The 15,925-nt window shown below is 26.7% G+C and overlaps 1 protein-coding gene across 5 annotated transcripts in view; it reads left to right on the forward strand.

Moving 5' to 3' along the window:
• Positions 1 to 15,925, forward strand: part of LOC111628645 — a 45,178-nt gene that overhangs the window by 13,125 nt on the left and 16,128 nt on the right. Inside the window, exons 3-8 of one of the 5 annotated variants that reach the window (XM_023372490.1) lie at positions 1,407 to 1,473; positions 5,372 to 5,476; positions 5,555 to 5,862; positions 8,399 to 8,471; positions 9,488 to 10,497; positions 15,221 to 15,547. In XM_023372490.1, coding sequence (XP_023228258.1) covers positions 1,407 to 1,473; positions 5,372 to 5,476; positions 5,555 to 5,862; positions 8,399 to 8,471; positions 9,488 to 10,497; positions 15,221 to 15,547 — 1,890 coding nt within the window. Of the gene's footprint in view, positions 1 to 1,406; positions 1,474 to 5,371; positions 5,863 to 8,398; positions 8,472 to 9,487; positions 10,498 to 15,220; positions 15,548 to 15,925 lie in introns of all 5 variants that reach the window. The other 4 variants (XM_023372486.1, XM_023372481.1, XR_002757204.1 and 1 more) reach the window with 4 other exon arrangements.

Here is a 15,925-nt window from a genome sequence, read left to right on the forward strand (position 1 = left end):
GTGAGACGTTGTTGAAACAAAAAAAGTTATGCATTCCATCATGAACATAAACAGTGTCGTAATTCGCCAAGTGCAAATCAGCAAATTCGTAAAATTTTTGTTTATTTTGAACAATCCGGATAATCGAAAATCCGGATAATGGAGGTCCGGATAATGGAGGTTCTACTGTATATATATTGGAGACATCAACACTCAACCCGGAATATACTCATAAGATAGTATTCCTCCAAACTTTGAAACTCTCCCTTGTAATTCCAGCCTTTTATTTTTCTGACAGAAACAATTCTTTTATAGTATTCACGAGACTGTCGGACAGGGACTCTAAGTTTTGCATCTAGTTTTATTTTTGGAAGGTAAAATAGCAAAAGTAGAGAGTGGGCAGAAGATGTCTGATGTTGCTGGGCAGTATGGCTTGAATAAAACTACAGTAGGGTGCAGTTCAATCTTATCTAAGAAAGATACAGTATAATCAAGAAGACTCAAGCAGCTAAAGGAGTAACAAAAATCACTTCTGAGAAATAAAGAACATTGAAGAGCTTATAATGGAACCTGAAACGAATCTGACGACAGAAGAACGCTAAGAACTCTTGAATGAGAACACGAAGAAACTCAGCGAGATATGTTTTATTATGAAAAAGAGGATTAATGCCGATATCTGCTATTAATTATAGATTTTTTTGAAGAAGTGGGGGATGTTAGATCAACGGTCTTAGAATGACATACAAACCAGGTTGAGGTTAATAGGCTTGGGGATCTCTACAATTACAATGCTATTAATTACTTATGAAAATCCTGAAGAAGAGAAAAAAGCAATCGACACTAGACAGATTCTTTAACCCCACAAACAAAAAACATGACTAATAAAAATGCAAGACTGCATATATATTTATTTTTTTTTATTTTTTGGGGTCTCCAGAACCAATTAATCAAATTCCCATACAAACATATGGTAAATTGATAATTGGTTAATGAACAATTCAGGTAGCATATATATAATAAATAATCTTAAATTATATATATATATATGATAAATATTAATCTTTCATTTATAAAAGCATAACTTTTTTTTTTCTTATTTTTGGAAGTATATAAAATCATTAAAAACAAAATTTATGGGAAAAATTAAATCGCAACAAATTTTAAATGCTAAAAAATTATTTGTTTCAAGATTAAAGAAAGAAAACTACGAAATTCCATTTTAAGAGATTTTAAGAGTGATAGGTATCTTACGTTTAACTGTTGCTTTATTTATAATTATTTCTAAGATTAAATAATTTCAGATAGCATATTAGGTTAATAATAATTATATCAAGTGGAATTGGAAAGCTAATCATATAAATGCTTTGAATATAAAATATTTTTATTTATCTTCAATATTTATTTATAAAAATGAATTTTTGTTTTAGGCTCTCTCTTTGGATATGAAAGATATAACTTTATCAGCTCCAGATATTTCAAAGAAATGGATTCAGGGTATAAAAATATTTGTTTCATAAGTTTGTTTATTTAAAATATAATATGCCTTTTTTTCATTTCTCTTGCTATTTATGTTCAGTTAACTTCTTCAGTCTATAATAAATCTATATTCTATTTAGATTGAAAAACCATTAATTGTGTAAAAGGCAAAAGTACTTTCATGAATAAATTTTAGTTTTGTTATTGTATCATTGATCTTGTATATAACTATAAATCTTTAAGGGAAGAAAAATGAAATCTTTGATTAAAAAATCTTAGAAATTATTTTTCCAGTAATCCATAGAAGTATTATATTTATAATAGTTTTTGTCATAAATTGTTTTTTGTATTAAGAAAATTTTATTCACAGGATATCAATATTCTTTTAAAGTTTTTATTAAAAAAATTATGTTTGTTTCCTGTTAAGAAAATATCTATGTTTAATTTTTAATTAAATTTTTAATTATTGTATTACTATAAATTACATCATCCTAAATCTGGTTTTATATACATATAGTTCAGTCTGATTAATTTTGAATTATTGGATAATTTGAAACTGCTATTATTTCTTTCAAAGTTGTATTTTAAGTTTGAAAGGTAATAATAGCAGGTTCCTTAAATTTTAAATTTAAATTATTTTAAGACTAGCATTAAAAATTACAATTAATAGCTACAAATTCTCTGACAACAAGACTGGCATATAATTATATCAGAAAAGATAACTGGAACTATATATTGGAATTTATTGATACAACTATATACCTCTATTTTGCCTTTGAAGATGGCTTTTATAAACAAAAAAAAAAATAAAAGCTCTCTTAACTTCTTTAGTATCACAAGAGTTTACTGAGTTATGTTTGACATTTATTAAAATACCTATATATAAATTTCAGAATGAGATTTTGAGTTTCTTCAGATGTGTAGATCAGTGGTCAGCAAACTTTTTTTTAGTCTCACACCAGTAAGAAAAACAACATGCAACCTATACAGCGGAAATCATCAGGAAAGTTAGAAAAGTATTAGTTAGTTAGTAAAGTTAGAAAAAATAGTATCAGAAAAATTATTTACAGGTATCCCTCTTATAACATGGTGATTACATTCCGAAAAAGTGTCATGTTTATGCAAATCCATTCTATACAAGACAAAGGACTAATACAAAACAGGGGGTTAGGTTTCAAAAGTTATAACAACTTATTTTATACTTAATCTGCAACTGATCAATACTGTTTTTGTCACACACACCTCTAAAAATTTCCACATGCTCCACTGATGTGGACATTAAAAGTATACTGTTCTTTTTTGTTACTAAGAGAAATATGTTTATTAAAACAAGGAATACTTANAACAACTTATTTTATACTTAATCTGCAACTGATCAATACTGTTTTTGTCACACACACCTCTAAAAATTTCCACATGCTCCACTGATGTGGACATTAAAAGTATACTGTTCTTTTTTGTTACTAAGAGAAATATGTTTATTAAAACAATCAATACTTAATACAGTACTTTAAATTGTTATTATTGTTGGTTATGTGTTAATATTGATTTTAGTTAAACACATTTTCTTTTTATAATGTATTATTGTCATCTGACCTTTTTTGATCTAGATCAGAAATATCAGCAACAATATTTTACCAAAAAAACTTTTTATGTATGACAAAATAAAAATTTGTTTTAGCAGTTTGCATTTGTTCAATCAAGGACCGAACAATTTTTTTTTCTACATTTTGTGTTCAATACTGAAACGTTTGAGTACTGAGATACCACTGTATTTCATTAGTCATTTTTATGAATGATTACTTACCTATGATTAAAAAAAGGTTAATATTACTTATTACTTTAAAATGTTTAAAAATAAACTATACTAAATGCAAACATTAATCTATAAAAAAAAATATACTGACAGTCTTAAAGATAGTCTAAAGCAGCGATTCCCAACCTGTGGTACACGTACCCCTAGGGGTATGCGATAGGTTGTTTAGGGGTACAGAAAAAAGTTAGTTATTATGGCAGAAAAAATAATATATTATGTATCGCAAACTAACAGTATTAAAAAATTATTAGATAAAAAATGTTCCTTGCAACAATCACAACTTTATTATACATTTTTTCTTTTAGGTTTTTTTTCTTTAATTTAAAGTTACAATATGTAAAATTAACAATACGGTTACTCACTAAATTTCTTAAATGAGGGGTACAATCTAGAGATATGACATGTCAAGGGGTACAATCTAGAGATATGACATGTCAAGGGGTACAATCTAGAGATATGACATGTCACGGGGTACGCTAATGAAAAAAGGTTGGGAACCACTGGTCTAAAGCAACAACAACAGCATCTGGTTAATAGTGCAATTTTTTCTTGTCCTAGCTCTCCTATCAGTTTTCATTAAAGTAAACCAGATGAAAGACACAAAACAAATTGAAAATTTCAATATTCTAAATCTGTTGGCAAATTTGAGACAACACACATTCTTACTTGAAGAAAAAAATATTGAATAACAGAGTTTGTTTGTAGTTAAAAATTGTGTAATTTTGTATGGAGAATTTTCCAAATTCTCAAACTGTGTTAGAGTGAAACCAGAAGTTGTGTTGTATGGGGATATCCTCAGTTTTCTAATTGTGTTAGATGAAACCATGTTGTAGAAGTTCTATGTTGTATGAGGGATATCTGTATTCTTACTTATTATAATTTTAAGATTAACAACTTATTTTATACTTAATCTGCAACTGATCAATACTGTTTTTGTCACACACACCTCTAAAAATTTCCACATGCTCCACTGATGTGGACATTAATGTAGATGATTTTTTAATGTTATGGAGACAGGGAAGTAAGTACATCAATTTTGTATAGAAGCTAAATTGAATCTTGAGATGTAGAATTAATACTAGTATTAATTCTAGACCAAATAGAAAAAAAACAATACAATATTAATTGGATATCACAATAAAATTAAAAGAGGGAAGTTATGTGCTAGAGCAGTGTTTCTCAATGGGAGCAATATCGCCCCCATGTGGGCGTTTTTCCATGTTCAGGGGGCGATTAGCAACAATTTATATTTTGGGGGCGAAAAACAATTTTCTGGGTGATATAGTAAAACATTATATTAAGAATAATTAGATGTTTTATTCGTTATATGGTACAATAATTAAACAAATAACATTATACTAGTCACTAGTCTATTCAACGCAGTATGAATTTGGTGTTAGCCTTGTCCCCTGGCATCGGAATTTTGTAGTGAAGGGGGCGATACTACATAACGGTTTTATTGAAGGGGGCAATGATTCATTAGAGGTTGAGAAACACTGTGCTAGAGTATACAGAAAGCCCATAACTATACCAGTTTATATAAATACTTATAATCACAATACCTTGACTTTCTATTCCTCACTGCTTTACTCTTCCAACAAACATTTTTGGTTTACTTTACAAGTCTGCCTCAGGTCCATCTTTAGTTTAAAGTTCAAAGTTCTAAATTAGAACAGAGCATATATTTTGAAGAACAATGAATAAATACTTGGATAATTTGATTAAAGATGGGATAGAATAATTTTAGAAAAACATACTTTATCTGATGATAAATTTGGTTTGACTTTTAAAAATATATTCTTCTTTCCTAATTTATTTATAATAGTTGATTACTTCTGAAAAAAAGTTAGATTTAAATGACTTAAACACAAATGAAACTATTTATCATTATGTTTTGTATGTTACATTAGCAAATAGAAATATTTTGATATTTAAAAGGCAAATTATTATATAATTTATAATTCTGAAATTTTTCTAAGTGTAAATTACAAACTATTTCCTTGCAATTATGAATTTAAATTATTTTTATGATTAGGACCTACTTTTGAAAAATTTATGTTAATAAAAAAACAATATAATGTGTTTTTCTTAATTATTTAGAAAATGCCAAACAATCGCTTCTTTCTCAGTCAACTGAATCAACTTTATGGGATTTAGCATCAAAAAGAGAACATAAAGAAAAAGTTTCATCTGAAGGAAAACTAAGTGAAGCTGCTACTTTTTTAATCCAAAAAATGTTAAATGGTGAGCAAAAGATTTATAATTCTTCTTCATCAAATACAGCTATTGAATCTTCTCCCAGAATGACAAATTGGTCACAAAATTGGAATAAAAAAAATCAGTTGGATGGCATTATAAAATCTCCAACTAAAGTTTCATCAGAATGTAGAATTAAAAGTCCAGATGATGGATCAGTACTTCAGAAAGAAATTGATGATAAAAGTGAAACTGGGACTTATACAGTAGAAACAGATTTAAATGATCCTGCAGTGGATGAAGCAAGACAAAAAATTGATGAAATATTTGGAATTCATAAGAATATTGAAAAACTTCAGGCTTCAAATCTTAATTCAGAGGAAAAAGAAAAACAGGTAATTCTTAGTTGAATTAAAAATTTTAACGTTTAGAGCATATTTTGACTAAAATATTTTTATTTCTTTAACAAAACATTTCAAATTGTTTGTAGATGTGTTAAATTTTGTTACTGGATGGAATTTTGGTTTGATAGTGTGTTCAAGGTTGTTGAAATAGTTTAGTTTGTAGAGGAGTGAACAAATTACAGAATTACTAGTCAATCAGATTTTTTAGAGCAATTATCCATTTATACCTTAAAATATTTTAACATTATAAACATTAATAATGCTTAGATGCAGATTTTGAGTTCTATAAATTCTGTCTATAGAAAGTTAATTGCTGAATATTCCAGGGATGGTTCCATGGGCTACAGATGCTTAAGCTCTTCCCTTTTATACACAAAAAAATTAAAATCTGTTCAAACTTCAAACCATTTTTAAAAACATATTTACAATGGCAGATATGGTTTATCAGACTTCCACAATACAACTGTAATTTACTGTATCAAGTTCTGTTTATATAGTTTAAAGTTTAAATGCTTATATAATTTTTTTAATATCAATCATTCTACAGTTGTTTATTTTGAATTTCTTATTCCACTCCTTTCAATTTACTTGTAAACTAAGGATGGCCAAAATAATAGCTGAAAACATTTGATTAAATAGTTATTTAAGAAAGCAAAACAAGTATTTAATTTTTGATTTGATGTAAATTTAAATTGTTTTTTAGAATTTATAAGTAAAAACCCAAAAAATGGACACGACAGTAGAAAAAAATAAATTTATCACATTTCTTTCAAAATTTAAGCAGCATTTAAAAATCCTTAAGAAATGCATCTTTATTTAAATAGATCAACAAATGATAGTTTTTGTGGATAGATTTTTCACTTGTCTTTTCTGAAATAACTATATTTGAAGAGCTTATTTCCAAAGTGATGTATCTCCAGAAAATACAAATTTCCAAAAATTGCAAATTTTAAATAATTGCTTTAAACATTAAGGTAAAAACTTAATTATTGGTACAGAGCTTTATTTTTATATTCTGAATATAGGTTTAACAGTGAAAAAAATCCCGAGGCAAAGAAAATGGTAGTTTTGGTACTTCAAATCATGGACTTAAACCACTTTAGAACAAAATTGCAGCTTTTAAATGGATAATGTAATAAAAACAACAAATACATGGTAAAAAAACTTTTAATATATAAAAACAAGAGAGTATACAAAATAGATACAAAACAAAAATGAAAATCACATGAACCTTATTTATTTGATTGAAGATAATAAATAACAGTGTTTAAAAAATATACTAACCAAAAGAAAGAAAATAAAAATCTAATGATTACATAAAATTATTAATGAAAATCATATTGTAATTATTTTGTCTCAGAGCCTATTTAGAATCAATCACTTTCTAAACAAGAAAACATTTTTTGTAAAATGTCTTTGCAGTATGTATGCCCATCATTTATTCCCAGTTTATTTAAAAGTTTTTTTACATCATCTATCTTTTCCAGCTTAAGTTTATTCCCCAATGGTAACAGATCAACTAATAGACATGACCATTTTTTTATCTCTTTTTAACATTGTATGTTTTCACATACCTGATCTATCAGAACAGTGCTGTTTGCAACAAACATATTTAGAGTTTATTCTGATTTCTTTCATTTCAGCTATTTTAAAATCCATTTTTGACTTAATGTGTTAATGAATTGTAAGTTTCCAATTACAAAGTTCCAATCTTTACCAAGAACACATACTTGTCTTATACACTCAAAAATTTGATTGTAGTTTTCTGGTAAAAGAAGCAGTTCAGTTTTTATTAACATTTTTTTCACCCTTAACTGTGACTCTGCACCAGATATATAATCTCAAAAATTATACAATATATATATCTGAAAGTTTACTTATCACTGCCAATAATGTGTAATTTTTGTTTTGTGCACTGCATCCATCACAAAACAAATAAATTTTCTTGAGTTTTGGATTTTACTTACAAATTTCTACAAAAAAGTACCTGACCTCTTTCTAGCACATCAACTAAATATTTTTTGAACTTCTTCAGAAAATGTGACCATTATTAAAGAAAAATTAAGAAAACAATCAAACACAATAGCACTTGCACTTTAGAAAGCAGCCATTACTGTGAAATAGTCATGTGACCAAAATACACTTTGTAATTGGCTGTATGGAAATGCGAAAGTTTGGAAATAAATACAAAACGAAAAACATCATATTTGAAAAGAAAACCAATTTTTTGATACATTTTTCAACAGAACAAACACCTGTTTGGGGGAAAAAATATTGTAGCACTATAGAGAAGCATATTATTAATGCATTGGTGCCATGAACTAAAAAAAATAAAAAATGGAGATATGTCACTTTGATAATAAGTTCTTCATTTATATCAGGAAATAAACTTTTTAATTGGCTAAAGATAAATTTAACTAAAAATATTTAATAATTTAATTATTTACAAAATAAAATAATATAAAATTATTATATATTTGAAGCTGATATTAATTTAATTATTTTTATTAAAATTTTGTGCTTTCAGCATTCTGTTGCAAATGAACAAAGTAAATGTTTAGTGAAACCAGTAACACCTATTACACTTATAAGCCAGCAAGGTAAATACATTTAATAAAAAACTTTAATATACAAATAACAAAATTGGTATTATAAAAGAGAGTTAATATATTTTTAAAATGCATTAAATTCAAGATATTTTATATATTATATATACTATATTTATTGTTTCAGAAAGTTTTCTTACTTTTAATGATAGAATTAATCAGAAGATATTCCATTAACAGCATATTTTTAACTGAATCAAGTCTTACAAAAAGATATTACATGAATTATTTAGTTAATATTAAAAAGATGATGTCTCTTTCACAAAATTCTATTTCAGTTTAATCAATAATAGTTTGTGTTGTTTTTATCTTTTTCATATATATATGATCCATTTGAATAAAAATTCCATGTTCAAAAAGAGAACATGTGGATGTGTAGTAGTTATATATAGTCAAACATCCTTAATACAAAATTAAGGAACTTAAAAATTGCCTTAATTTATTTGAGATGAAATTGGCTGAAGGGAAAGTCATTCAACTTGATTTGCTATATGAATTCCTTTAGTAACATGAAAAGTAAAAATTCCCCTTGTAACTCAAATGATTATTGTCTGAATTATTTTTGTTGTTATAAAATTAGAGTAAGTTCCTATTAGTTTTTAAAATAAAATTTTATTAGCTCATTTCTCAATGTTGTTTTTAAATTGGCTAATAGAAAGAAAATTACAGACAAAAGTATATAAAATCTACAAGAAGTACGGTGTTTTCTGGGTTTTCTTCATGTTAGTAACTCTAAATAGGGACCCTTTTCCTTAAAAGATCTCCCGGGAGGCATTTCCCCTTGGCAGATCACCCATGTGTAACCAAATAAACCTTAGATTGCTTTTGATTGGTCATTGCCCTTTTTTCTCAAATATTTCATTTTTTTAAACAAAATGTAAATATCTTTTCTATTTTTCAAAAATATCTCTAGACATTTTTAAGATGTGTAGTTTGATATTTTAAGTCATTTTATAATGCTTATTTAAAGGAATTTTTAATATTATTAATAATAATTAATATATTTGCAGGGAATGAAATATCCTATTTAGAAAAAAGCCATCCTAAAACAAAAACTGAAAAAAATGCTCGTCCTAAAAGACGTCTTCCTACTCCTCCTATACCAAAACAGTTGGATGCAAGCATAAGTGACAGTTCTGTTGATAGCAGTAGTAATAATGTTACTCGTTTAGGACATTATCCCCTTTCTTTGATTAAAAAAGAGAAGAAACATCAGTCCAGTCATAGTAACAATCAGGACAGCATTTGTGACTCATACTCTAAACAAAGTTCTGGTTCCTTACAGAATACTACTTCATTTTATATTTCATCAGATACTTCTGATCGCAGATCAAAATTTTTAGAAAATGTACAGTCACAAAAACTACAAAAGTCTCTAGGTCTTACATCCAGCACCATTGTACCATCAAGTCATATATCTCTAGACAGTTGTGATTCTCAAACAAAATCCAATATAGCTCAGCAGGAAAATTGTCAGAATGGTGATGATGACTCTTTAGATGGCACAACTTTATTGCACTATGTTCCTTCAGATACTCGGTCAGAAGGAAGTCCTCAAGCTAAAACGCCTCAAAATGGTAGTGGTTTATGGAGAAGAATACCATGGAATCTCTCAAATTCAGATCTAGAATTAAATCGCAGTAAATCTGAAACTGCAAGTGTTGTATCTGATCTTTCCACAAGTACTGAACCCAGTTCTTTAAGTTCCCAATATAGTAAAGGTAAAAGTGATAGTGCTCCGCCAATGAGACTGAATAGAGCATTTGCTTTAAGAAGAGCTCGTTTAGGTATTGAATCAGATAGTGCTACAACTGTTGTTAGTAAAAAAGGTGGTAAAGAAAATATCAAACAACAAAGTAGTTCTAACAAAATTAGTTCTCACCTGAATCCTCAGCAGTTGTCTCGACAAGATGGTGGACGATTTAGTCTTCGTCTACCTAGAAAATGTACTACAAAATCAAACGAAAAATCTGCATCAAAATCTAAAGACAGTAAAAGAAATTCTGCAGCATCAAATAAAGTAATATTTTAATTTCATTATTAATCTTTCTAAAAGTGAACTGTTTAATATCTTATGTTTGAATGTACATATTTCCAACAATTAAATCTGAAATGTTAATAACATGTCTTGCTAGAGAAGTTTATTCACAAAATGTATATTTTCATGTTTATGCATATTCTTATTAAGGTGTTACTTATGAGATATATTCATATATATATATGAATATATATATATATGCATATATATCNACATATTAAAATTGGTTTAGACAGGTAAAAGATTATTTTTATATTTTGTTCTTATTTTGATGAAATACAAAATAAAATGTATACAGGAAATTAGAAACCATTATCTAAATCAGTGATTCTCAATCATTGTGCCGTGGCATTTTAGTGTGCCACGAGATTTTTGAAGTGTGCTGTCACTGCAAATGCCTCATACTTAAGTGACGTGAGACAAGTAGTTTAATCTGTTCTACCTTCCTAGAGTGCATTTGGAAATTGTAACCGGTGTTACCAGAAACTGCCGGTAGTTACTAAGATGTTTAGAAAATGTGATCTAAATAACCAACTGCGTTTAAAAATCACTGTTATGATGTCACTAGTTGTCCTATGGTACTTACTGAAGTAACCGTGTGCGCTGCCAAATTTTTAAATTATTAAAATTGTACTGTGACAAAAAAAAGGTTGAGAATCACTGATCTAAATATTACTAAAATTTGTCAAATACAGTAATTTAAAATTAATGTATTAATTGGGTGATCAGGTAACCTAACATTACAATTTTAAAATGTGAAGATATTTAATTGGTCATTATATGAAAAGCTGTACTTGTTATAACTTTATTCTACAAGTATAGCTTTCTTTGATTTTCTCAGCTGTTAAATTGATAACATTTAATTGGTCATTATATGAAAAGCTGTACTTGTTATAACTTTATTCTACAAGTATAGCTTTCTTTGATTTTCTCAGAAGATAAATTGATAACATTTAATATATACATCGTTATTAAATGAATAACATATGTAGATTATTTTGCATATAGAACAGCACCATCAATGTATACTGGAGATTTCATCTCTGTATTTTGTCAAATGATCAAACAATATGTAATATCATTTATTTCATACAGTATATTTTTAAAATTACTTACAATAATTATATTTCCATGTAACAGTTTAACTGTGATAACTGTATAGTTAATTATTAATAAATATGTCATTTACTAAAGAATTTAAATTCTTTAGTAAATGAATACCTGCAATCTCAATATCACAAGAGGAATGATGATGATGATGGTGGTGATGAAAGCACTTCAAAAATCTGAATTTAGACATCATAATAAATGGTATCCTAGTTCAAGCAAAAATTTTGCAGACAACTGAAAAGTTTAGCAGGAAATCTGAATTATTTACAAAAAATAATGAATGCAGTTGTAAAAAAGTGCATTTATCAGTTTTTTTGTATGGAATTTAGACAATTATAAAGTATGGTGTGAAAATCAATACAGCCATATTTTAGTATCCAAACTCTCCGTATCTGAATTTTTTCCACTGCAATGAATGATCTTATAATATGTAATAAATAACATCCAAATCAAAGAATCCCAGTATTATAAATTTATTCAAAGCACAATTCCAAAAAATTTAAAAGTTACACAGCAAAAGATGAGAAGGAAGTGACTCCATTCTCAACATTTATTTTTGTTTATTTCAGTGATATTTTTGTTTATTTCAGTGATGTTTGTGTTTTACTATAGATGAAGTTTAGAGATTTTTTATCATAAAATTTTAGTACAGTCATATGAGTTTAATCTTAAGAGTTCATTAAAGTGGATTTACTACCTCATTTTGTTTATTATCATTGTTGTTTTGTTTTTCTCCAGTAATGCTTTAATACAAAATGCATAGTATCATTACAAAATTTTTATTGTTTCTATTGTATATTAAAAAAATGCAGTTCATATAACAATTTATAATTCTATACAAACTTATTCATTGTGTTGTTGCTTATGAACAAAGCCTTTAATGATCTTAAAAGTGTTTGTTAGGAAGATAGGTATTTCGAATTTATAATGTTTTAATATAACAGTAAATAGGTGTTTTGCAGTGTTTGTATTGTTTTAAGTAATTTGTTGGGATTATTCATATGGACTGAGAACAAATTAAACTTTTCCTGTAAGAAATAATGGAAAACACTTTCCAATATTCAAATTTTCAATCAGGGCTGGGTGATATTTCAAATAAAACTATTTCAGTTCTTATTTCAAATATTTTAGAATATTTCATATTTTATTTGAAACATTTTTGCTAGGAAATTCTATTTTCAAATACTCAACATAAGTATAATATTTGGTATTTGAAATACTAAAAAATATATGAAATACAGGGTGGGCCAAAAGTCACTTTACCTTTTAAAAATGAAATAATTTTTTTTACTTTTAATTATTATATAAGTTTCTTTTTAACATTATAATGTACACATCTTGGAGATTTTTTTGGCCTAAACAATTTTAAATGACCCACATTTTCCTCTTCACAAAGTTGAGCCCTTTCTATGCCACTCTCCATAACTGCTTGCAAAATGACTATATTAATCATTCAAATTTCCTAACAAATACTGTCCTTCAGCTCAGCAAGAGTTTGGGGCTTATTAATGAACACTTGCTGTTTCAAATATCCCCATAAAAAGAAATCTGGGGCCATCAGATCAGGGGAACATGACTGTCAACAAAACTCCACATTTCTGGAAATTATTGTTTTTCCAAAAATTTGCCTTAATAGCTGTATGTTGTTCTGGCATTAATTTACCCATAATTTATTTCCAAATTCTGTATTTTAAAAATCTGAAAAAAAAAATATAATATAATAATAGCAAAAAAGTTTTCATTTTTAAATGATAATGGACTTTTGGCCTACCCTGTACTTTTTACTATTTCAAATACTCCAGAATGCATGAAATATTAAAAGTATTTTAAATAGGTTTTTAAAATATTGGTATTTACATGAATTTAAACATCAGTTTGAACACTGCCATTACATTAATATGTACCTACATTAGCATTACAAATTGAATAAATACAAAAAAAAATTTGATATCTTCACAAATACTTCACAACCACAGGAACACAATTAACAGGCGCAGAGTTGACGTTTCCTTTAAGGCTCTTTTCTGCTTACAAACATGTAAACCGATCAGCTTACATATTCATTAAAGGAATTCCTCAAAGGAAAGATCAACTCTGCTCATGTTAATTGTGTTCCTGTGGTTGTGAAGAATTTGTGAAGACATCAAATTTTTATTTGTATTTAGTCTTCAATTTGTAATATTTTTAAACATATTTCATCCTGTATATTTTTTTTATATACAGAATGTAGTATTTTTATTTTATATTATATTTTATATCTAGTATATTTATATTATAATGTTTTCTTATTCTTAATTTTATAAATGAAAGTAATAAACTGTTAGTAATGAGATTTTTTTCTCAAAAAATTGATTTTTGTAAAATCTAGATGATGTACACCAACTTAAAATGGAACATTCAAATTGATCAAAACTCCAAAACTATACTGTAATCAAATTTATGGTCAAATTTTAAAATTGACAATTACATAAGGAATTTACATGGTCAATAAGGAAACTAGGAAATAAGGATTTAATAAAAATTAACCAATTTGTATAATTTGAGGCAGTAAACTTAATTCATGCTGAAATGAAAAAGTTGTAAAAAGAATTTTTTGTTTTGTTATTTTGATTACGTTTAATTATTTTAATAGTGTGCATTTTCAAACTGATAAATATTAATTTTTTTATTTAAAACATTAATAATAATTATTTTTTGCAGTATGATGCACCAACAAATGTATACTAACTGTGTACTAATATATTGTCATTTATTATTTAATTATCACAATTAGTTACAAAGATTTCATGGTTGATGGAATCAAATTCTAGTCAAACAATTTTTTTAATGCTACATCATATTCTAGAAGTATTTTATTATATAATAAAAACTCTTCTTTTAAAGCATCCTAAAGATTAAAATTGAAAAAAAATTACTTGTTCTTTCAATTTTAAATCAAATTAAATCACTTAGTTTTCAAAATTTAATTAATTTTAGTATGTTTTAACAAGTATTAGTTTAGAACTATGTTGAAAGATTATTTATTAACCAGCCCTTCTAAGATTGCTACATTTAGTTTCATTGCCAATGTGTATAACAAATGCCATAATTCTGTTTGTTGTTAAACTTTTAGATAAAGCCTTATAAAGTAATAGTTTAAATGAGAAATTATTGTAATTTTATTCATTAACATATTTTTAATTATAATTTTTCTCAAATTTATTATACAATTGGATTTAGATTAATAATAATACATTGTGCATTAGGCAAAAGCACATTTATAGATTTTCCAAATTAAATCTACAAATAGGATTTTTTTTAACAGTTTCAAGTCCTTAGAATTTATATTAGTGATATATGTATTATCAAATTCTTTCAATTATATTTTTTTATTAATGAAATTAAAATTGATGATGATTAATTTTTCTTATTTGATTAACATAAAGAAAGCATTCATCAATACTAATATTAAATAAATTGTGAATTAATTTCAAATAATTTTAAAGTGTTTTTATAAATTATAAACATTTTTTTTTATATGAATCATTTTAAAATGCAATTAAAATAAAAACAACTTAAACATTTCATGTTAAGTAGTAAAATTTTACTTATTTAGAATGGACACAGAAGAATAGAAAGTGATCCTGGTAAAGCAAATATTCATTGGAAGAAAATGGATATAATAAATGACACTGTTAATTCTGATGTAGAAATAATCGAAGCACCAATAATATCTAGTCCATACAATAAGTTACAATCTTTCCATAGATCAGCTTCATTTAATGGTGCAGAAGAACTTTTATTTGAAAAAGATAATTTAAATGACAGTTCAAAAAAATTAGAGAGGCCTAATAAATTGGTAAAGTCTAGTGCTATTTCAAAATTGAGAAAACAAAGTGGATTAGGAACTACAAAAGCACTTGGAATTTCTCCTGGATGGCAAGTAGGTTTTATAGAAATTATAAACATTTTTATATATATTTTAATGTTTAAAGTAGGTTTCATGCAATGATCATTTAACAGTTTATTAACATAGTTAATGTTACCTTTAATTAATTTTATAAGTTCAATTTAATCACTAATACTAATCTCTATTACAGTAGAACCTTGATTATCCGCCCTCCGATCAACCGACCCCTTGGTTAACCGACCGTCCTAGTCGGCAAATTTCAAATGTCCGCTAGTGATGTGGCGCTACAATATTTGGCTATGTCTTGGCTACTTTAATATTATTTTTACGTGTTTTAGCTGGCAACACTCATTCGACCATGAAAGGGAGCCAGTATTTAAACGAAGCTTAATTTTCTAATTTTTAACGATA

Source organism: Centruroides sculpturatus, unplaced genomic scaffold, assembly GCF_000671375.1.
Source record: "Centruroides sculpturatus isolate CEXI.00-Female unplaced genomic scaffold, Cexi_2.0 scaffold34, whole genome shotgun sequence".
NCBI classification, from domain to species: Eukaryota; Metazoa; Arthropoda; class Arachnida; order Scorpiones; family Buthidae; genus Centruroides; species Centruroides sculpturatus.